The 23914-nt window shown below is 37.4% G+C and overlaps 1 protein-coding gene across 1 annotated transcript; it reads left to right on the top strand.

Annotated features, from left to right (window-relative positions):
- Window positions 1-20396: 20396 nt before the first annotated feature.
- On the top strand, window positions 20397-20891 carry LOC131158605 (uncharacterized). Its single transcript, XM_058113471.1, has one exon. It carries the CDS (start codon window positions 20397-20399, stop codon window positions 20889-20891), a length of 495 nt encoding a protein of 164 aa, XP_057969454.1.
- Window positions 20892-23914: the final 3023 nt, after the last annotated feature.

Below are 23914 nucleotides of genomic sequence, written 5' to 3' on the forward strand. Positions count from 1 at the left end.
CTCTCTCTCTCTCTCTCTCTCTCTCTCTCTCTCTCTCTCTCTTCTCCTTAAGGCTCTCTTCTCTCTCACTTTCCTTCTCTCTCTACCTGCGAGCACTCTCTTTTCTCTCACTGTCCTTCTCTCTCTACATACGAGCACTCACAAACCCTAAACTTTCCCTTTCTAAATCTCCTAACCCTCTCCTTTTCTGAAACCCTAACCTTTCTAGTTCTGGTTCTTGTTTTCACTAGGGATTAAACCCCAGATCTATCCCTTTCTCATAATGTAGGATGGGATTGGTTGACCTATGTTCTACGATTCAACCCTCATGAGCACATACATTCAAAACACTTTAAATTAAGAATTCAATTATCCAAACATAAAAACCATAAATCATGCAATATTTCATATGTCACAGGATTTTTGAAAGGGTGTATGGTGCTATTTGAAATAAGTCCCAAGAGTTCTTTCACAAAGGAATCAAGTTTAAATCCAAGAAAGATGTTATTTCAATATTTCAAGAATAAAGTTCTATGTTATCACAACTGTTTTCCACAATTGATTTTAGACTAGCAAGTAGCAATATTGAAGTCTATGGATTCAAAGGGCTTATCAAATATGAAACTTTCAGAATTTGAAGCTAAGGCTTTAACAATATTAAATAAGGATTCAAACCAATAATGAGTTACCAAGAGATCCAATAGATGACGTGACGATTTTCAACACAAGTTAGTCCACACCTTAAGTTCTTCTCACAAGCTTTGAATTAGTATGAAAAATGCAACAATGGAGTGGGAAAATAGTGGCCGTGTGGGGGGTGTATTTTGATGATGGTCATGTGGGTGTTGGAGGGGAGGTCGTGAGATTGGGATAAAGATGGAGTTGCCGGATAGGATAGTGGTCTCTCACCACCCGATCTTCTGAGAGAATGCATAGCCTCTCACTACTCAATCACAAGGATTAGACAAAGCTTAACAAGCTTCACAAAATGAAATTCCTTCAATATCAATATCAATACTTAGCTACTTATCCAGTTCATATAATGGAGAATATAAAGACTTAGCACAAAGGAGACAAGACAATAAACAACTCACACTTCCCATACAAGCATGGGAGATAAGGGAAATAAGTGTAGCAACTTACTAGACACATTAATGACTCTAATACAAATTAGTAACACACATAACTTACTAAGGAGCACATGCAATTAAGTTGATTGTCTTGCAATATTACACATTAAATAAAAGTCAAAGGGAGGCTCAATCTATGTGGGGTTCACATGGGTCTCAAACTTGCTTATTTTGATGTTCAGATGATGGTACTTGTTGACCTTATAGGTCACACCCTGGTTTTGATAATGACAAATACAATTGTATTTAATAAATATCTAGTTCATGTGCAGGTTCATATTAGCATATCTTCAGTGGCACGTGAAAAGCTTAAAGACTTGAAGACAATTTCATACTCTTAATTGTAATGGTTTTTAAATGGAATTTGTCTGTAATAAGGGTTTTAGGTTTGTAATTAGCTCACACACATCACATGCATGATTTAATTTGCAAGCTCAAACCAAACCATAGAAAGACCTTAGGGTGAACCATCGGTCGACCGACATCAGAGTTTTTCGATGTTTCCAAATTGGATCCAAGTGACCTTAGGACACTCACTTTTGCACTTGTATGTAATAGGCACTTGAATAGGGTTTGAATGTTGCAAGAAGGGACCGAAATGCACATTTGGTGCACTTTCGGTCGATCGGCCAACTCAGTTCAATTTGGCCCGGTTGACCGAAACCGGTCCGGGTCAACTATTTGACCCAGGCTCGGTCGACCGAGCCCTTATAGGTCATTTGACCTCGGTCGACCGAACCACCTGGGAGTCAACTTTTTGACCTCCCGGTCGACCGACCATATTTGCACTACATCAACCTGGTTGACCGAGGGGTATTGGGAGAATTCCCAACAACCTGGTCGACCGAGCCCTGTAGTTCAAAAAGGCCCCGGTCGACCGAACCTCTGTATTTTTGAAAATCGCCCTTTCCCGGTCGACCAACCACTCAGTTCAAAATTCCCCCAGTCGACCGAGCTACTTGAGTCCCGGTCGATCGAAACACTTTTGGTCGACCGGACCTCTCGGGTTGCTCCTATTTTTACCGCGGTTAATAATTTTTTAAACAGGGTTAAATTATCTTAAGTGTCATTAATCTTTTTCAAAAATCCCTAATAAGTCCCCAACGGTCAAAATTTTTAGTATGTCTATATATACTCCTTCATTTGGTGATTTAAGTACGGATTAGCAAAAAGATTAACAAAATTTCTCTCAAGCCAAAATACTCATTTTTGCCTCTCATTACTCACACTTCTTTTGAAACCTACTCAAGCTTACACTCTTCATTCATCTAAATCATTTGTAAGTGTATTGAGTACTTTTACTTAAAGGTTAGCTCTCCTTATTGTTGCAATATTTGAATCGATTTTTGAGAGCATAACCTAAGTTTTCTTAGGAGGCTTTGCCAATAAGCCTGCCCTAAGAAAGACTTGTTGTGACATCCCAAGTATTGCATTCTCGTTGCAATATCTTAGGAAGTTTGTTTTTGTTTGGAGATTGCAAAAATACTTTCAAACATTACCAAATATCTTGTGGTTCTCATATTGATATATTTGTGAAAAGATATTCGTGTGTGTATTATATCAATCTTTGTGGTATTATTTATACAAGTATATATATCATTTGCCGAAAACAAAGATTATCCTTTTTGCAATCCAAGCATATACGCATTCTATTGATTGGTAATATTGAGGCTTGTTTGATATTCTGTGTGAACACTCTTGACTGAATATTACAAAGTACACAGATTATTATTGACACTCTCTCACGTACTTGCTACACAGATAGAAAACATTGTTGAGAGTTGACATATTTAGACCACACAGAGCTTACATTTTAAATCATCTGTGGTGTTTGTATTTGTGCGCATTTGTGGTACAAATCTGCTTTACGTGAAAGCACTCTTGTATTGTACCTTTGATTGTATATCTGAGAGATTCCAGGCGTGGCCTGAGGGGGCGGTAATCCAATCCGGTAAGGATTGGTGTAAAGGTTGAGGTCAGCCCTGTGGTAATTTGACCTGGTTTGTATAGGTGCCGCTCCACCCGTTTAAGTGAGCAAGGTATTGTGATAATCCTTGTGCTGGTTAGCCAAGGTGGGGACGTAGGCAGTTGGCCGAACCTCGATAACATATCTCTGTGTCATCCTCTCTTTACTGCTTTCTAGTGCTTATATGATTGTTTAAACTGCCTTATTTAATTTCAGGTATATTTACATTAATCGCATTAGATTGACCCTAGGCTTGTGAACATACTGTTGTCAGAAAGGAATACCTAGGAGGTAAAATTTAAAAATACCAATTCACCCCCCCTCTTGGGATCATGGTAAAGCTAACAGTACTATTGGCTAGGTCGCATGCCCAAGGTTCTTGATCGCGCCCATGGTCAAAGCATTCTGGAAATCTTTAGAGTGCAGTAGATTTGGTCGCACCTTATAGTCCCCTGGTCGAGACAATCTAAAAAATCTACCGTACTGGTACTCTGAAATCTACTAGCTTGATCTAGTCACCCATTGTGACTTCTTAGTCATACAGGCACACTCTGCAGTACTTTAATCAATGTGTACCAATAAAAGAATTATGAACCAAAGTGGACATCTGGAGGTCGTCCATGTTGTAGACACCCAAACTTTTACTAGGTCATTTTTATTAATAGAACGGGGATCCAATTCACCAAAGCAAGATCAAGTTCTAAACCCAGGAGGGCCCCATATAGCTTGTGGGCCCCACACATCTCTATTGGGCCCCACACTACTTCATGGGCCCCACATGGATTGGGCCGCACTTGATATATATTTTTTTTATTCATTTAATTTGTAAAATGCAAGCATGCTTTGTTCTCCTCATAGTTATTCACCCCATGGTTTGTTCCCCTTATAATTATTCATGTCATGCTTTGATCCACTCATAATTATTCACCTCATGTTTTGTTCCTCTCATAATTATTCCCCTCATGTCTTGTTTCCCATGCTTGCCTCAAGCTATGTCTATAAATAGCCTTCTCATTGTAAGCACAAAGGAATAGAGAAATTTTTGAATATATTGAAGTCTTCCTTTGTTAAGCTTGTGAATCTTGTTTCTCTCTTTGTGAGTGAGTGGTGAGGCTACATTCCATTCTTTCGGGAGATTAAGTGGTCGACCAAATCTCATCTCCTACTGCCGTCAGGTCATCCTATTTGAAGAAAGCACTCCATAGTGCCTCAAATCAAAGTTCAGGAACCATCCCCGGAAGGGCACTATAGACTAACCTTTGTAGACTCACCAACAAGAAAAGAAGACCAAAGGAGAGGAAGACTAGAGATAAAACTAATAGAATTTCTCTTCGTGAGTTACATTCTAAAATGTGATAGACTGGGTGTGAAATTGTGAATACGCGAATTCAAACCCAAAGTTAGGTTCAACCCTGAACCTAAACCTCGTTTGCTCCTCTACGAACCATTTGACCCACTAAACCGGTTTGAGTTGGTTCTCTAGTATTTTCTTATTTATTTTTCTATTATGTTATCTATTTGAAAATTCGGGCTAAATATAGAAAAATCACAAAAAAAAAAACTAGGAAAAATATTTTGAGACTTGAAAATCATTTTTGACATTCTTTTTCTATCCCAAATGTATTTAGAAACCTCCCAAGATTGTATTTTCAAACTTAGAAAAATCCTAAAAATTTCAAAATTTTAGGAGTGTATTTTGTAACATATTTTCTCGATTTTCTGATCCCGACGATTGCAACAAAAGGGTATGAGCTTTTCAAAGCTTCATAGACCCCGGTTCTGAGGGAATATGTACATATTGTATATCATGCGTGATTCATTCATAGGCATTTTGTAAATTTTCAAAGGGAGTAAATGAAATACTCTTAAATTTAAGTTGAGGGATAATTTTTTATTAATTAGGTACCATTCATAGAATGGATGTGTAAGGGGTGCTCGATCTTCCCCTCGCATAACCGAACTCTCGATCCCTGCTTTGGTAACACAAACCAATTCTACCCTTAATTGGGTAGTAATCAAATTTTCTAACCACACAAAAAGCTTAGTGGTGACTCTATCACACCATATTTTCCCGAAAATATCAAAATCACCTTTTTCAATTCGCTTACCTTGGGGCAACTACTTCACTCCGCGGGGGCATCGCGACAGCTTGGCAACTCCACTAGGGATAATGAGAGTCAAGCCAGTAATTAATTAATAATTAACCCAAAAATTAAAATTAATAAGTCTCTTGATTACTCCCTCTCATTTTGTGAATATTGTTGACTTTTTGTTTGATTTTTTGGTAACACATGTAATTTTGTATATAGGGTTGAATACTTTGGATTGATTATGAATAAGCATGTGATTAATTGAGAACATTTTGTTTCCATGTTAAGCATGTGATTAATACTTTGTTTCTATGCTGCATGAATAAGCATATGATTAATTGAGAACACTTTGTTTCCATGTTTAAGCATGTAATTAATTGTGAATATTTTGTTTGATTGAGCACATGATTAATTGTGAATCTTTTATGAAATAATATATGAATGAATATGGGGGAGAGATATTAGGATGAGTTCACACATTCTCGTTCACCCTAAACCCGGGCTTTCCCTATTAGGATTAGATAGGAGTGTAATAGCATCAGTCCCTTCGCGGCAGAGCTTGATGGGACCCGCGAACCAATCCGCTTGGTGCGGGCTTTGTCTGAACCCCAATGCGGAAGGATTGAAGTTCAATCTAGGGATCTGTCATAAAGAAGGAATAGAACCTAAACCACACATGATTATCCTAAGTATATACAAACCTACCCCGGATTTGGGACTAAAGCTCAATCCTTCTTAGTGTGGTCTCATGTTTGTACATATTACTTTGAATTGTATGATACTTTTAATAACATATTGCATCCATATAGGCATCCAATCAACTTTATCAAGGTTCTGAAAGAGATCCCATTCATTCATGGGAGACAAAGTGGTTTACCGTGAGACCGATTCCGTTGTATAACTATATTTTGAAAGTCAGCATAACAAGTGGGGTGACAGCCTTAACTGGGGATCCGTAATCGAATTACCAGCCTGGATCAGCGTCAACACGAGGTCTAATTCACTAGAAGAGTCAAAAATCATTTGGAAAGAAGGGTCTTCTGCACGCCATTTAAAATTCTCCCAGGCATATGGGCACATCAACTTCATGTTGCATGTATCGATACAAATTCATGCCATAAAAGCATTGGTCAAGTTTTGGAATCCATTGTATTGCTGCTTTACAATCAGCAGGATTGACTTGACACAAACCATCAAAGTGTACACACACTTTTACACTTGGTTAAATTGTAGACGCCATACAAAACCTATGTGCATGACACTAGTTCCTTCGCAAAGGAGTTGTACAATGCTACTGGGGTCAAAATCTAGAAAAAACTCTTAGAGGAAAGTGCGGAAATCAAAAAAATATCTTGGAAGCAGCTGAAAGAAATAATGGAAAAAGAAGAAAAGAAGGAGGTTCAGATACGCATGATGGCACTGGCTATTTACAGTCTGGTCATTTTTTTGAGGGAGCTAGGTACCATTGATCAAGCTACCATTTCATTCGTAGCACAAATATGAGACAGAATTAACCCAATACATAGTATACTAGCAAAAACCTTTCGATCCCTCCAAAATTGTAGAATGATGAGACAAGAATGTTTAAGATGTTGCGTGCCACTACTGTACGTCTGGATTGTGAGCCATCTGTCATCCAACTAAAATGGTTTTCGTAATATGTTCTTAGTGATCTAGATCCCTTTGGATGAATTTGAGGAGACCCAATGGAAGGAGTAGTTTGGCAAGCTCGAATGGAATGAAAGAGTACACAATTTGGTTAACTCGAGGTTAGCTTGGTAGGCGCCATAAATGGACTGTTCTCACATGATATATTGGTGTGGAAACCTCCCATGGGTACAATTTCTTGGCCCATGGGGAGGGATAGCATATGCACCCTTGATGGTCAGGAGGCAAATGGAAGCATCTCAGTTTGTGCCTATTGATGTAGGACAAGGATGGGTGACCTAGTCCTACGGGTTTCAACCCTCAATCACATACACGAGAAACACTTTAAAACAAGAATTCAATCAACCAAACATAAACAAAATGAATCATGCTTTATCATGCGGTCCAAGGATTTCGAAAAGGTATATAATCATATTCAAATTAAGTCCTAGGTGGTTCTTTCACAAGATAGTCAAGTTACATGCCATGAAAATACCATTCAATCATTCAAGAAAATAAATCAATGTTATCACAATTATATCCCACAGTTGACAAGCGAGTATGTGTATAAATAGTGAGAAATATCAAGTTTTGGAGGTATTCAATTGTCTGGCAGTGAAGGAACTAAATAAAAATGGGATTTTTAGGGTGTTTTGCAAAACAAGGCTTATGGGATCTTAAACAAAGATGGTAACAAAGTCATGGATGGGTTAGGTTGAGTATTACCGTGTGGCTCCTCTGGAAAACTTACCAATGATCAACGAACATGAATCAAACCAAGAAATCCGTCGAGATCGCGGTGAACCGGTGTAAAGGTTGCTGCTTGTTGTTCTTCGTGTGCGGAGGGCGTAGGATGATCAAAGATGGAATGATGTGATGGATTGATGTGATGGGTAGATGTTGGATAGCTTGATGGATAGATTGTTGGTCTCACACCAACTGATCTTCGAGGAGAACGTCGTAGCCTCTCGCCACTCAACTGCAAGGATTGGAACAAAACTCTGAGCTTCCAAAGGAAGAACCTTTATTGATCAATAATAATACTTGGCTGCCTTCCAGCATTTACAATAGCAATATATGTAGGGGAAAAGAAACACCTAGTGATAAATGACCTAAATGTCCCATATAGGCATGAAAGTTGACTCACTTAAGGAACTCACACAAATCTCTCACAAATTAAATACCTAACATAACTTAATGAAGTTAATTAAATGAAACAAAGTGAAAAGGGAGGCCCAAGCTATGGGAGGCCTAGAGTAGTTGTGTGGGACCCAATAGGTCCCTATGGGGCCCACAAGGGTCTTGAGTCTCAGAATTGTAGAATCACAACTCGGGGCTTCTTGATTCTGAAAAGTCTTCAAGTATCTCCATGAGATCTTCAAGTGTTTCCATAAGATCTTCAAGTATCTCCATAATATCTTCAAGTATTTCCATAAGATCTTCAAGTATTTCCATAAGATCTTCAAATAGTTATCAAGCATTGTGAACATCTGGGGGCCATCCACATGTCACCATGTCAGCAAACGAAAGGGAAAGGGGGAGTGGTTGCCGATCCCCATCATCTCTCCTGAGCCCAAAAGAATTATTCTCCGAAGAATGAGAAGCAAAATACTTGGAGTAGAGTTCTGGGCTGAGACGTAGTAAATCTTCCAACAAAATCTAGCTGCGCTCTAAAATTGGTTTACCTTTCCACTTGACTAAGAAATTTTGATAATATCCAACTCGTGTGGTCAAGGTTTTGTTATTCAGGATTTCCTAAATGTCATCACGGTTCTTGGATATTGGAAGTGATGGTGGCAAAGGCAATTTTGGTGGTTCGGGCTCATGATGAGTGGAGAATGGAATGGGATCACTTGCAAGGTTAGAAATAGGAGGTTCCATGAAAGTAGAAGCTTCAAGAAATGGGGTTAAGTCCCCAACATTAAACACATTACTAATGACAAATTCAGTGGGAATATCAATCATATAGTTAAGCATTAGAACTGATTTTCTTTAAAATCTTAAAAGGACCCATTTTCTTAGCACATAACTTTCTTACCTTTCCTACCGAAATTCGTTCGGGATGAATATGGGTCATGACCATATCACCTTCTGAAAATTCTTGAAACATGTGATGAATATCAGCAATAGATTTATGATGTTCGTTGTTTAAATTGATCTTCATTCTAATTTCAAAGTGTAGCTCATGTATGTGTTTAGCAAATGCATCGGCTTGTTTGCTCAATCTAACCTGCAGAGGTAATGGGACAAGATCTATATGCTTTATAGGACTATATCCTGTGATAATCTGAAACGTAGTAAGGCATATGGTCCTATTTTCAAAACAACTAAATGCAACATTTTCCATAGGAAGGCATAAACTTTGAGCTATGAAGTGTTCAACTATGAAACATCTCAATAGGCTATTACGGTTTCTATCATCTACCTCAATGTGCCAATTGTTTTGCAGGTGATAAGCACTAGGACATTTAAGCCTGGTGCCTAACATGGTCCTCAAGGCTTTCAAGAAGCAACCTATGAGCTTCACATCCCTATGAGCATAAAGGCAATATTTAAATATAACTGATGGAAACTTGATTCCCTTAGAGGATGCCCCTAGTTTTGATTATGAAAGGATTTCTTTTGAATAAGCATTTTACAATATTAGGGGTTTGTGATCAACAATGCTTAAGCCTAGAGTGATGAATATTATTTGATCAGACTTTTATGTTCAAGAAAAACCATAGGGTTAAATGATATACAATTTAAGATGAATTCTTTAAGGCCCAAACCTGTGTACTGGACAACATATTCTTAACTTAGGATTTATATATTCAAGTATGAATTAAGCATTGAGAATAATGAGCCAGACACATTTGCATTGTCCATTTGGAAGTGGATTTAGATTCTTAGTATAAAAAAATAGTATATAGTGAATGCAAATACTATGTTTTTACATTTTACGCACCAACCACTTCCCAAGCCTACAAACACCACTACCCCCTATGGCTAATCCTATGCACTAAGGAAGAATCTAATAATTATGTAATTTTAATTTGGCTCCTTTCTTCCTTTGGTCTCAAAAGGTTTTCCTTCATGATTACCCACATCATTTCCATGTTTATGCCTCTAACTCCTTTAAATGTACAATTATATTGTATGTGCCATTTTCCTTCCTCAAATAAGCATGTTTTGTATATACATGAAAGCTTGTGCTTATTTATTTTATTTTTACTAAATGAGGCATTCAAATGAATTTGGGATAGATTTGATAGATTCTACCCTTTTTGAAAAGATTGTTTCTTTTAACTTCCAATGGTTTATTATGATTATTCTTTTCCTTTATAACTTTGAGTGTAGCTCTAGAATAATCATTTATTTCTTTCTCTAAGCAAATAAATTTCAAAATTTTCTCTATCTTTTTCTTTTCAAGGATAGCATGATGAACTTTTAGATCTTATAATAGTTTTTCTAACCTTTTACTTTCATTTTTGAAGACTATTCTCTGCTTAGACATCCTGGCCAAAAGCTTATGCATCCTAAGTAAAGCAATTTCTAGTTTTTCAGGAGAGGGCATGCTTTCTTCATTAATTCCAATGATTGATTTATCACAATATTTTTCAAAATATATATCACATGAATCAATATATGCAATATCATTATCAGAAACAATGGATGATTCATCATATAAAATACCACAGGATTTGGCACAAGAATCATCAATAGAGGTAGAGTTGGAATCATATACCTCTTTTTGATTAGCATTACTAGTCTATGATCAACCTCCTCCTAATTATTTGAGCTTGGAGCATTCAAAGGAGAGATCTTTTTCTCTTGGGACTCTCCATATTTTCTTTCAAGCTCATCGCAAATTTCCTATGCACTTATGCAAGTCATGATCTCACAAAAAATGTTAGACTCTAAAGCACAATATAACATGTCCATGGCATTTGAATTAATTACCCAAAAATTATTTTCATTTATCAGAGCACAACTTCCTTTAACAATCATCTGCCAAGCCTTCCAATCCATTGATTTTACAAATATGCTCATTTTTAATTTCCAGGTAGTGTTATCAACACTAGAAAACACTAGAGCCCACTGAATGGGGATACATCAACCAGAGCCATTGTGATCTTTAGCAAAAGAACACTTAAGTCTATGCAACGAGACTCTGATACCAATTTTTGGAATTGTTGTATTCCCAATAGGGGGGTGAATTGGGTATTTAAAAAATTTCCTTCCTAGGTCAACTAACCAACAGTAGGATAACACAAGCTAGGGTCGTCTAAGCATTCCCCAATAACACAGATGAACTATTGAGCAAATATTTAACCTAATAAACCAATCTCAGCATTATCAATCATTCAATACATGTTAGTAAAACTATCAGAGCAATAAATAATAACATTCAGGTGCAGAAAATAAAATAAGGAAAAATAAAAGCTACACCAAATATGCTATCGGGGTTCTGCCAATACTGCCTATGTCCCCACCTTAAGTTCACAAGCAAGAGGATTCCACTAAGGCTCACTTAACGGGTGGAGCAACACCTAATACAACACCTTACAGAATGGTGCACTTAGTTCTCTTAACCGGGTTTGAACCAGTATGGGACTTTTCACAAGGCAAGTCTCCCTCTTCCGACCACACGTTGGGAATACAACCAATAAAATATTTGTGTACAAATAAATTTCTTCTAAAAAGAGCTGATGTGTACACTAATAAGCTCAATATGCACTCACATATGATATGAAAATAAGCTCAATGTGAGTATGGTGATTTCTCATATAATAACCTTTGTATAAAGATGTTTATGATAAGTGCTCAAAGATTTTAACCCAAATAAGAAATCCCTCCAAAAATATTTTTCTAAATAAAGTGCTGGATAATCTAGGGTTTATGGCTCAAAAAATTTTTTTTGCAAGCACAAGTAAGTGAGCCTTTGAATCTTGCAATGGATGTGCAAGATTCGCAAGCAAGAAATAGTTTTTCTCTAAAGATGTTTATTAATAAAAATATATGAAGAAAACTTAGGATTTATTCTCAAGATAATGATTTTAAAATGAATGAGATATGAGAGGATAAGCAGTATGATTTGTAAAAAATAAAATGCCCAAGATAAAGAATACTCTTTTGAAAATGATTTTTCGAATAAATAACAAAGAGAGGATGAAAAACTAGCTTAGGAAGATGAAATTAGGATATAGAAATTTTATAGAATTTCTAACTTATCATCTTGCTATTTTTGAGTTGTGAGGGGGTATATATAGACTTGGGTGAAAATATGAATGTTGGGGACATGGAGGTAATTTAGAGAAAGATTAATGATGTTTAATTAAAATTAACCTCATTTTCCTACGGTAAAAAATTGACCAAGCCGATAGGTTTGGTTGACCATATTCAAGATTCGATCGACTTTATTGCTACGTTCGGTCAACCATGGTAATTTTCAACTAAGTGTTAGGTCGACCGTCTTAGGGCAATTTTGAACACGTTCGAGTTTCAGTCGACCAAGTTATTGGGGGTCAAATGCGTGTCAGTTTGGTCGATTGTAGAAGGCACATTCATTTCAGAATAGTTGACCGAGTGAAATCCATATGTTAACTCCTAGTTGGTTCGATCGACTAAGGCATTTATACTGCCAAGGGTTCGGTTGACCGAAGCTTTGACTTTAGTCAACTTTCTCAGTTCAGTCGACCAAGGTCAAATGACCTTGCAATTGTCATTCAACTGAGGCTTTTAGTTAAGCCCAAAAACCTGGCATCGGTCAACTTCTTGCCTCAATTTTGACCCTAAATTCTTTTTGAAACCCTTGTGAATAAGTTATAGTATTTTAGAGTAAGGGTATTGTGTCCTAGGGTCAGTCCATGACCTTTGTTCAATTTCCTATGATCAATCTATGGTCATCTGAGCTTATCATTCACATCATGCATGCCATGCATTATTATAGACCAAATATAAAATAAAATGCAATAAAAATGAAATTTAAATGTCTTCAATCTTCTTTGCTCTTGTGACTTAGAATGCAATAGATGATATGGTGTTTATATTCCTTCTGGCTTCCATCTCTTCCTTATGTGTGCTTTAAAGTATTAAGTCTGCTTCAAGCACTGAATACACACATAAGTAACTTGTGGTTCGTCATAATCAAAATCAGGGATCGGACTCAAAAAGTCAACACATGTTCATATCTTTATTTGTGTGTATGAGTGCACTAATTACATAAATAGATAAGCACCCATTGCATAACATAATCATGCATTCATTGTCCTAAAGCACGGGTTTTCTGTACAGAAACAAAAAGTAAAGCCAGAATGCAATAATTAAGACTTCTACTCACCTGTATAATACCCGAAGAAAAGCCAAAATCATGGGTGAGCAGCTAGAAAATAGGGTCTTGGGCATTGAATGGGGACAGGAAGAATTAAATGATAAGATGAGTAAAATCCTGGAGTTACTAATGGGTAAAGGAAAGGCAGAACAGATACATGATGAAAAGGTGAATTCAGACCCTATGCACACTTCAGGTTTCACCCTGATTCATGGGAAAATGTTGGCACCACCGCCTGTTGTCACCGAAGGCCTAGTACCAAATGTCTCCTTGTTTATTCCTATTGCACCGGTACTAGGAATTCCAATGGTTGGAATGCCTTCAATGTTGATTGCTTATGTGGGGGCAAATAGATTCACAATTGGGAGTCGTTGTGACAAGATCAAGGAACGTTTGAGAATAATGGAAGGCACCAATACATTCGGTTCCATTGATCCTACTGACCCTTGCCTGGTACCGAAGGTAGTTCTACCACCAAAATTTAAGCTTCTAGACTTCAAAAAGTTTGATAGAACCCGGTGTCCTCGAACCCATCTATGGTTATACTGTCAGATGATGGCAACCTACTTAGACGATGAGAAATTAATGATACACTATTTTCAAAATGGTTTAATTGGCGTGACCATTAGGTGGTACATTCAGCAGGACAAAGCACGGATCAGCACTTGGAGAGATTTGGCTAATGCCTTCATATCCCAATACCGCCATGGGATTGAAATGGCGCCAAATCGTATAACCCAGCAAACGATGGAGAAGAGGTCCACTGAAACATTCTAAGAGTATGCATACATATGGAGAGACATGACCATCCAGGTGAACTCGCTAGTAGACAATGGGAAAGCAATCTCCTTGTTCATAAATACTCTAAAAAATCCCTATTTTAGGCATCTCCTGGGGGCCACCCCCCCCCCCCCCCAATGACTTTATGGATGTAGTTTCCACCAAAGAACGAATTGAAACAACAATCAAGTCTAGGAAGGCCAAAAGCAGTGGTGCAGAAATCGGTCCATGCAAAAATGGACCAATAGGAAGAAGGAAGAGGAAGCCAAGATGATCCATGGGCATTTCAATCAGAGGAACCAGTATCCAAGAGGCCAGAACCAATGGCCTAAAAGAAATTTTATAGTTGAACCAACAGTAAACCAAGTGGGGCACGCGGGCGCAAGGCCCCAGTTTATGGCTGTCGGGTTCATACTAGCTAGTCAAAACATGCCGACCCATCCGAATTTACAAAGGCGTGCGGGGAACGTCCCCCAAAATTTTTGAAAGAGAGATCCCATTCCCATGACTTATGCCGAATTATTTCCACAGTTGCAGGAAAGAGGAATGGTATCAGCAATTCCTGGGATTCCCATTACTAATCCGCCCCCACACTAGTATGATCCAGAGGCCCGCTATGAATATCATGCAAACTCTCCCAGTCACATCATTGACCAGTTCTAGGCATTTAAGCACAAAGTGCAATATTTAAGGGATGCATGTTGGTTAGCATTTGATGACAAGCAGCCAAGAATCCAAGAAAAATCCTTTGCCTAATCATGGGGGAAACAATGTTAGTGTGCTGGAGAAAGAGGCAGAGAAAAGCCAGAAAGTAGAACTCGACCAGTTGTCATTGGATTGGATATATAGTTAACTCATCTTCGTCAATCAGGCAAAGGGTGAAGTTACTTGCCCTAAGGGCACACTTTGTTCCTATTAGAGAATGGAAGGGGGATCGGTGCAACAGTGTGAGACATTCAAAAATTTCCTACAAGGATTGTTGAACAATAAAAGCATGGAAGTTGGCACCTTCAAAAGAAATGGTAAATTTTTAACCATCGTAGGAAGTGAGCAAGACCATCCCCATTACCCAAACCGACCTTTTATACCTGCCATGAAAAGGACACCCTATATCTTGGAAACATCGTCTCGCTTAGTAATCTCCACTTCCAGGCCTTTCCTGTACAAAAGCAATAAGGTGGTTCCATGGAGATATGACTGTGAAGCTCAGGTTGAAGGAGGCACCAACAATGCAGTGGGGGTAAAATGTGTAACTCGTAGTGGAAGATTCTATGCACTGAGCTTGGAGAAGGAAGGGAAGCAAAACAAAAATGTCAAGAATGTCCATCCCACCACAAGAAGCAGAGGAATTTTTAAAGATAACCAGGCATAATGAGTACAGCATCATGGACCAGCTGAAAAAGATGCCTGCACACATACCCATTCTATCTCTCCTACTAGATTTGAAGGCCCATCGGGAAGCTTTACGAAAAGTCCTAAATTAGACCTATGTTCCCCAAGATATTGGCCTCAAAAAATTTAAACATGTTATTGGAAGCCTAGCAACAACTAACTACATTACTTTTGAAAACTAAGGTGTAGTCCCAAAAGGTGGGGTGAATTGGATTTAAAAATTTTATTTTAATTCTTTTCAAGAATCCTTAACTTCTTTTTCTTCTTTTAATGAATTATTTAATTCTTGGTGATTTATTCAAATAATAAATACTTAAAAACAAAATTCAATCCACAACCAACAATGTACTTAACCAATTAATCAATTTTCCAATCATCCACAATATTCAAACTAAGATAGAAGATTTAGCTTGTGTTTGTTTGCAACCCTGTAGTTAATGAATTTGCTTTCTTAAAATGAGGTGCAATATAAAATATAATACTCTTTCCAAAAGCTTAGACGTTAAATAAACTTTCAGTTTAAAGAGTCTTCGAATGTTTCACCAATCAACGTACTCCCTTACGATTTTCTGCAAAGAATGGATCAACCAACGTACTCCCTTTCGGTTTCTGCAATCCCAAAAACAAATTAATCTTAAGTTTACTTAATATCAAATTCATGTAGTGTTTATGATTAAGGGATTTAAAACATCCATGCAGTTCACATATGTTGTAAGTAAAGAAAGTAAGGGAAAGAGAGAATGAGACCGGGATTTTTACGAGGTTCTGCTTATACCAAGCCTACATCCTCGCCTTCGGAAAAAAACCAAAAGATTCACTAAAACCAGTTCCTTTTTCGGATGGAACAACACTGTTTACACACTCCTTTGATTAGGCTAGAGCCCACCTCTCCAAACGATATACCTTTGTTCGGTCACTCCTTCAATTACGCTAGAGCAGCACCTCTCTAAGTGATATCCCCTTGCTTAGCAAATGATCCAACAATCCTGGAATCATCACAATTTACAAGAGATGCAACAAATAAATGTGTACAAAGAGTGCCCTCACAAAGAGTTGATTAGTATAAGTTAAATCTATATACATCAATCAAATTCACAATATGAAATACAATTGAAGCTCAAAAGAGATTTAACCAAGTTTTACTTCTAGATGAGAACCAACAATTCAGAAACACAGAGAAGTATTGATTAGTTGCTTCCAAAAAATCTAAGCAATTTAGATGTGCAAAGATGAGAGCATGAGAACTTTTAAGAGTATGAGAGTTTCAGCTTTTAGAATTGATTATTAATTGCTTGGTATAATTTAATTTCAAAACCATGTATTTATAGAGTGAGTTTCCTTGTCTTCCAAGTTGCTTGGAGTCTCCCCCAAGTTTTTATAACATTTAGATTTAAAAAACTAATTTTTAGAATTTTTCTATTAAAGTTCAAAATTTAAATTTTTGTAGGGTCAATTGGCTGACTAGGCGACTAGGTGGGTGTTTAAACAGGGTCAGTTGGCTGGATAGGTGACTGAGACCTTTTTGTTACCCAAAAATTAATTGTGTAACTGGTCAGTCGGCTAACTAAACATAGGTCATTCTGGTTAGTTGGCCGACCAGACAATTTGTTGAGGTGCTGACAGCTTCAACCCTGCTTCGGTATTTTGCTTATGAAATTTTCTATATAACTTTAATTTTGACGTTCTTGGTGTCAAAATAAAGGTAAGATAAAATTATACAACTTTTATGTGAACACTTTTTAAAATAATAAGGTTTGGATAGAGAAAAATGCTCATCAATGCAGATATAGAAAAATTAACAGAATTTGGAAAAATCCCATTTTAGTGCTTTTCATTTCAAAAACAATTTTAACCTTTTTAAAATAACTTATGACCTTATATAAATATTTTCCAAGTATTTTAAAAAGTATCTAGGTCTAAGTAATTTTCCTAAGAGCTTATTGTATCCATATTGAAATCGAATGAAGAACTTACATAAAGACTTCTTTGATTTTTTGACATTCTTAAACACTTAAGTCTTCATGCTTTGTCTTGGTCCTTTCTTCAAGATTTAATATCAAGTTCATCCTCTCATAGTCGTTAATATTTAATATATCATCCATGCCTTTAAGTATTCTTTAAGCTTCATATGATCATATTCCTTTGGAATATAAGCTTCAATTGATCCTTGTGAGTATTGGACATTGCTTTCACATATCTGAGATTTGAAATATCCTCACTCAACCAAATATATTAAGTTCCACTTGTTTTTTAGCATAAAAATAGGATGTTAAGTCTTGTAAGGCCAACAACTTTTGATGATGAGGAAATGCCCTCAGAGGGCAAAGGGCACAACAAAGCACTTCACATATCCACCAAATGCAAAGATCATATGATAGCACGGGTATTAATAGATAATGGGTCATCTCTCAATGTATGCCTATGACTACACTGCAAAAGCTACCTGTAGACCTCTTGTACATGATACAGAACAACCTAGTGGTACGTGCTTTTGATGAGATGCACAGGGAGTCAGTTGGATCTATTGAAATCCTTATTCAAATTGAGCGGTGGTCTTCAACATTACTTTTCAAGTCATGGCTATTACGGCATCCTATAATTGTCTATTGGGAAGGTCATGGATACATAATACTGGGGTAGTCCCATCATCTCTCTATCAAAGGGTGAAGTTTGTAGTTGAAAACAAGATGGTTTGTGTGTACAGGGAAATAGATGTAATAGTTACCAAGCCGTCTTCCACTCCCTATGTGGAAGTAGCCAACAATATACCTGATGACTCCTTTCGGGCCTTTGAGATCATCAATACCACTATTGGGCTGGAGGGTTCTTTCCTTCCGTAACCCTGGGTCTCTTCCACGACACGTATGATTGCTTCAGAATTGGTTAAATTAGGGTTTTGCCCAAGCAGGGGGTTGGGAAAGTATCTCAAAGGAATTCCAAGGCCATTATTGTAGGAGGGGGTGAAGGATAGATATGACCTTGGGTACATCCCCACTTTCGCGGATTGAAAAAAGAAGATAGTAGAAAAGAAAATGTAGATAATGGAGAGAATCACAGGTAAAGTAAGCAACCAGTGGGAATCAAATGTTCCACCCATTAGTCAGATTTTCGGAAAAAGCAGTCAAAGCAACCTCAAGGTGGAGTTGAGGCAGCTAAACATATCAGTGGTAGATCCAAAATGTTCCATGGATGTCTCAAAAGAATGGATTCACCCTCTAACCGCATGAGCAAAATTCCAGAACTAAGACACTTTTGACTATCCAATTTTCTTTATGTAATGTTGTTGTCTTATTTTAAATTTTCTTTCCTTCTTATAGTCTGCCGACCCTATTGTAACAGACAATTTACTTTCCATTAATGGAATGAAATGTGTGTTTCCTGACATCACTTGCATGCTAGGTTCAGTTATCAAAAAGTTGTTTTACTTTTGTTCCATGCAGGAATAGGAGAAATAACGATACCAATATCTTTGAGCCAGAAATTTATGTTAATTTTGAAAACATAATCCATGAAGCTGAAATTGAAGAAAATGAAACTGATTTATCCCCTGAAATGGAAAGAATGCTGAAATTAGATGAAAAACCAACTGTTACCAGTAGTGACCCCACGGTTACGATAAATTTGTAAACTGATGAAGAACTTAAACAAGTGAAAATAGGGGCACTATTAAAGGGTAGAGAAAATAAAAAAATAACAAACCTTCTAAGGGAGTACCGAGACATTTTTGCATGGTTGTACCAGCACATGCCAAGTCCAGACATGGAGTTGGTGACACATAAGATTCCCACTTAGCCTAATCATAAGCCAGTGAAACAAAAGTTGAGGAGAATGCGGCCGGACATGTTGATCAAGATAAAAGAAGAAGTTCAAAAGCAGTTTGAGGATGGACTTTTGGAAGTAGCCAAGTATCCCGAATGGATGGCCAATGTGGCTCCGATAATAAAGAAAATGGAAAAGTTCAAGTTTGTGTTCACTATTGGGACCTAAATAAAGCTAGCCCAAAAGATAATTTCTCACTCCCACAGATAGATGTGTTGGTGGACAATACATCAAGGCATGCTTTATTTTCATTTATGGGTGGCTTTTCGGGATACAACCAGATTAAGATAGCCTTAGAAGAAAAATAAAAAACCACCTTCATTACCTTGTGGGGAACCTTTTGTTATAAGGTTATGCCATTTGGTCTTAAGAATGCAAGGACCACTTACTAGAGAGCCATGATAACCTTGTTCCACGATTTGATGCACAAGTAGATATAGGTGTACGTGGAAGACATGATTGTCAATTCTGGAAATGGGGGCAGCCATATGATGAATTTGGAGAAGTTTTTTAAATGGAGGAGTTTTTTAAAAGGCTACAAAAATGCCAACTTAAGCTGAATCATGAGAAATGCACTTTTGGTGCTACTTCAAGGAAACTATTGGGATTCATCGTAAATGAGAAGCGGATTGAGGTTGACTTGGATAAAATAAAGGCTATTGGAGAGTTGCCTATTCCTAAGACTGTGAAAGAGGTCTGAAGTTTCTTGGGCAGGATTAACTACATAGCTCGATTCATATCTCAGTAAACCACTACTTGTGAACCCATTTTAAGTTGTTAAGAAAGAACAACCCAGAGAAGTGGAATGAAAAGTGTCAAGAAGCATTCGAAAAGATAAAAGGGTATCTTTTGAACTCGTCGGTATTAGTCCCCCCAGTACTTAGAAGGCCGCTTATACAATATTTGGCAATATCAGAGAATTCTATGGGTTGCGTGCTTGGGCAACATGATGAGTCCAAAAGAAAAGAGCGGATCATCTATTACTTAAGCAAGAAATTCACAAAGTATGAATTTAAGTACTCTGATTTAGAAGAGACGTGTTGCGCTTTGGTATGGGTGGTCAACATACTGAGACAATACACGTTGTATTACATGGTGTGGTTGATTTCCAAGATGGACCTAATTAAGTATGTCTTTGAAAAACTGGCAGTGATAGGTTGGGTGGCTCATTGGAAAATGTAGTTGACTGAATATGATATTACCTATATGACAAGAAAGGCAATTAAAGGGAGTGTCGTAGCAGAATATTTGGTAGATAGGGCTGTCAAAGACTACCACCCATGGAGTTTGATTTCCCGGATAAAGACATTGATTCGATAAGTCAAGAAGAAGAAGATGGTATAGGATGGGTGATGCTATTCGATGGAGGAGCCAATGTATGGGGACATGGATTAGGGGTAGTGCTTATATTGCCAAAGGATAAACATTACCCAGTCACGGCCAAACTTACCTTTCCTCTTTCCAATAACGTGGCCGAGTATGAAGTCTATGTATTGGGTCTGCAGGCTGCTATGAACCAAGGCATTAAGGAATTGGCAGGAAAAGGAGATTCAGCACTAGTTATTCATCAGTTGATCGGAGAGTGGGACACCCGGGATCCCAAGCTAATACCATATCAGAAGCACATCCAGGAAATGATTAAGGGATTTGACCATATCAGTTTTTCCAACCTACCAAGGGAAAACAATTTCATTCCTGACACACTAGCCACACTAGCAGCTTTGTTTAAAGTGGAACCAGGAATGGAGATTGAACCAATTCGAATTAGGGTGTAGGTAGAGTTGGCATATTGAGTAGTGATAGAAGAAATTGACAAAAGAACATGGTTCTATGACATCAAGACATACATTCAATGGAAGGAGTATCATGTAGGAGCTTCCAATAACAATCGAAAAAATAATCAGAAGATTGGCTATGGGGTTCTTCTTGGATGGAGAAGTGTTGTACAAAAGAAACTATAATATGACTCTCCTACGATGTGTAGAAGTGCATGAGGCAAGGAAGATCATGCAAGAAGTCCACTAAGGTATTTGTGGCACCCATATTGGAGGTCACTCGTTGGCTCGAAATATCCTCAGGAGTGGATATTATTGGATGACCATGGAGAGAGACTGCATAGAGTACGCTCCGAAATGCCACAAGTGTTAGATTTATTGAGATCGCATACAAGTCCCACCAGCCCAACTACAAGACTTATCTGCACCATGGCCTTTCTCAGCATGGGGCATGGATGTGATTGGGCCAATAACCCCGAAGGCCAACAATGGGCATCAGTTCATCTTTGTGGCCATCAATTATTTCATCAAGTGGGTAGAAGCAGCATCATACTCCAGTGTCACTCAAAACATAATCCGCCACTTCATAAAGAGAGAGTTGATCTATAGGTATGGGATCCTAGAAAGGATAATCTCGGATAACACCAAGAACCTGAACAATGAAGTAATAATGAAGTTATGCAGTTAGTTCAAGGTTAGGCATCATAACTCAGCTCCTTATAGACTAAAGATGAATGGGTTTGTCAAAGCAGCAAACAAGAACATCAAAAGTATCTTGGAAAAGATGACCGAGACCTACAGAGATTGGCATGATAAGCTTCCCTTTGCCTTGTTAGCTTACAGAACCACAATTCGGACCTTTATAGGGGCTACCCTTTTTTCTCTAGTATACGGAATGGAGGCTATGATTCTAATAAAAGTTGAAGTCCCTTTTTTTTTTCTGAACCTAAAAGAAGTAGAGTTTACCGAGGCATAATGGGTGAAATTTAGATACGATCAGTTGAACTTGTTTGAAGAAAAGAGAATGGCAGCCATAGCTCATGGGCAGTTCTACCAAAGGAGAATGATGAGAGCATTCAACCAGAAGGTGCAACCTCAATAGTTCCAAAAAGGAAACTTGGTGTTGAAGAAGATTTTGTTGATCCATACTGACCCTCACTATAAATGGACCCCCAATTATGAAGGGCCATAAGTTGTAAAGAAGGCATTTTCAGGAGGCGCCCTATTGCTGGCTGACATGGATGGAACCGATCTTTTGCACCCTATCAATTCTAATGCTGTAAAAGTATACTTTGCTTAGAAACCTTGTAAACTCTCAAAAGGAATTTAATAAAGTAATGTCGTTTGTTCCATGGATTTATTATTTGTTGTTTACTCATGTTTCAATTAAATGATAAATGGTCATTATTGGCCGACTAGTTTTTTCTTTCAAAAGAACCAAACATATATTTACCATTTGTTAAACCCGTTGAGCTTGAATATTAGACCATTTTCTTCAAAAGTCATTTTCCCAAAAGTTTAAACCAACTTCGAGGTTGTCAAAAGTCTAGCAAATCATATGAGATAACAATTGGTTACCCAAAATTACGGCAGGCCATTTTTCTGCTACCCATAAAAACTTGAGAAAGGAAATACACTTTGCTAGCCCTGTTGAGCTTAAAATATCCAATTTCTTGGCTAACCTATCAAAGGATCACACCCCACACTAGGGTAGTTTCAAAAAGATTTCTTCCCAAAAGGAGTTCAAATGAAAACAAAGTCGATATTCCTTCACGAAAAGAAAAGCAAAAGACATAGTAAAAAAAAGGTGCACAAAGGAAAGAAAAAAATGAAAGAAGAAACAAGGGACATACTTCATATGTGATCTTTGACCAATTTACCCTTGATAAGATTAATAATTTTGAGCCTTATTTAAGCCTTTCTTTCTTTAACCAATACTAACAACCTACATTACGGTCCAAATGAAAGCCATGACCAGATTGGTACACACATTGTTGTCTCTATTAATTTGTTAGACTCAATGTTGATTATGAACTTCATAATGACTTGATCCTAAAAATCTAGGTAGGTAGCTTGTTGAAATTGGCAGATTCGGTCAATATCTTACAAAGACCATCTTCAGATCGAAGCATGGGCATAGTCCGATTAAACCATGGACAAACAGTTAAACAAGAGAGTTCCACAACACAAAAGAAAAGAGGAACAAGGTTCTCCTTTGATAAAACTAGGGCAGTTTGTGAAGAGGAAAGGTAAGCTAATTAAGGATTTAACCTGATAAATTAACATCAATATCATATGCCTCTAAGATACTAGCATGAATATTCCATATTAACAGCATTGAAACATGCTAAAACATCTTTTTGCGCATGTGATCGCTTGATTTAACAAATTGATGCCATGATTGAATGATCTTTCTTTAGTTTTTTTATTTTATTTTTTAAAAAAAGAAGACCTTTTTACTCTTCAAATAACCTAAAAAAGGATGGATAGTCAAAGAGGTTCAATTAAAAAGATCCTTATTGAGAAAATTCTAAGTGGACTATATCAGTTACAGATGCGTCTACTGGGGCAGATATCATGTTGAGTTTCAGGAGAACAAATTTTGGGGCATTCATGTTAAATTGAAATTCAAAAATATTTCCAAAATCATAATTTGATTTGTTGATTATAGGCTCATTGAAAAATTTGTACATCTTCATGCATTCCATGCATTACATAAAGAAAAGAAAATGCATGCACATCCTTACATATATATCATGCACGCCTCGTATATATCACATAGTCATATAGTAACATACATACATACATAGCATCATTCATTCACATTTGTCTCATTGTATAGTGTTTTTGTACATCTCCTTTCATCCTTGTCTGAAACTGGGGCACTGACCTAGGTCCCCATTGAGTAATCTAACTTGAACCTCTGTCATGCCTCTTCACTTTCCCTCTCATGTTGAAAAGCAAGAGGTCTTGCCTTTTCCATCCACCATAGCTTTGAGCCGTTTATACTCATGCTAGAAATC

The sequence above is a fragment of the Malania oleifera genome, chromosome 6 (genome assembly GCF_029873635.1).
Source record: "Malania oleifera isolate guangnan ecotype guangnan chromosome 6, ASM2987363v1, whole genome shotgun sequence".
NCBI lineage: Eukaryota > Viridiplantae > Streptophyta > Magnoliopsida > Santalales > Ximeniaceae > Malania > Malania oleifera.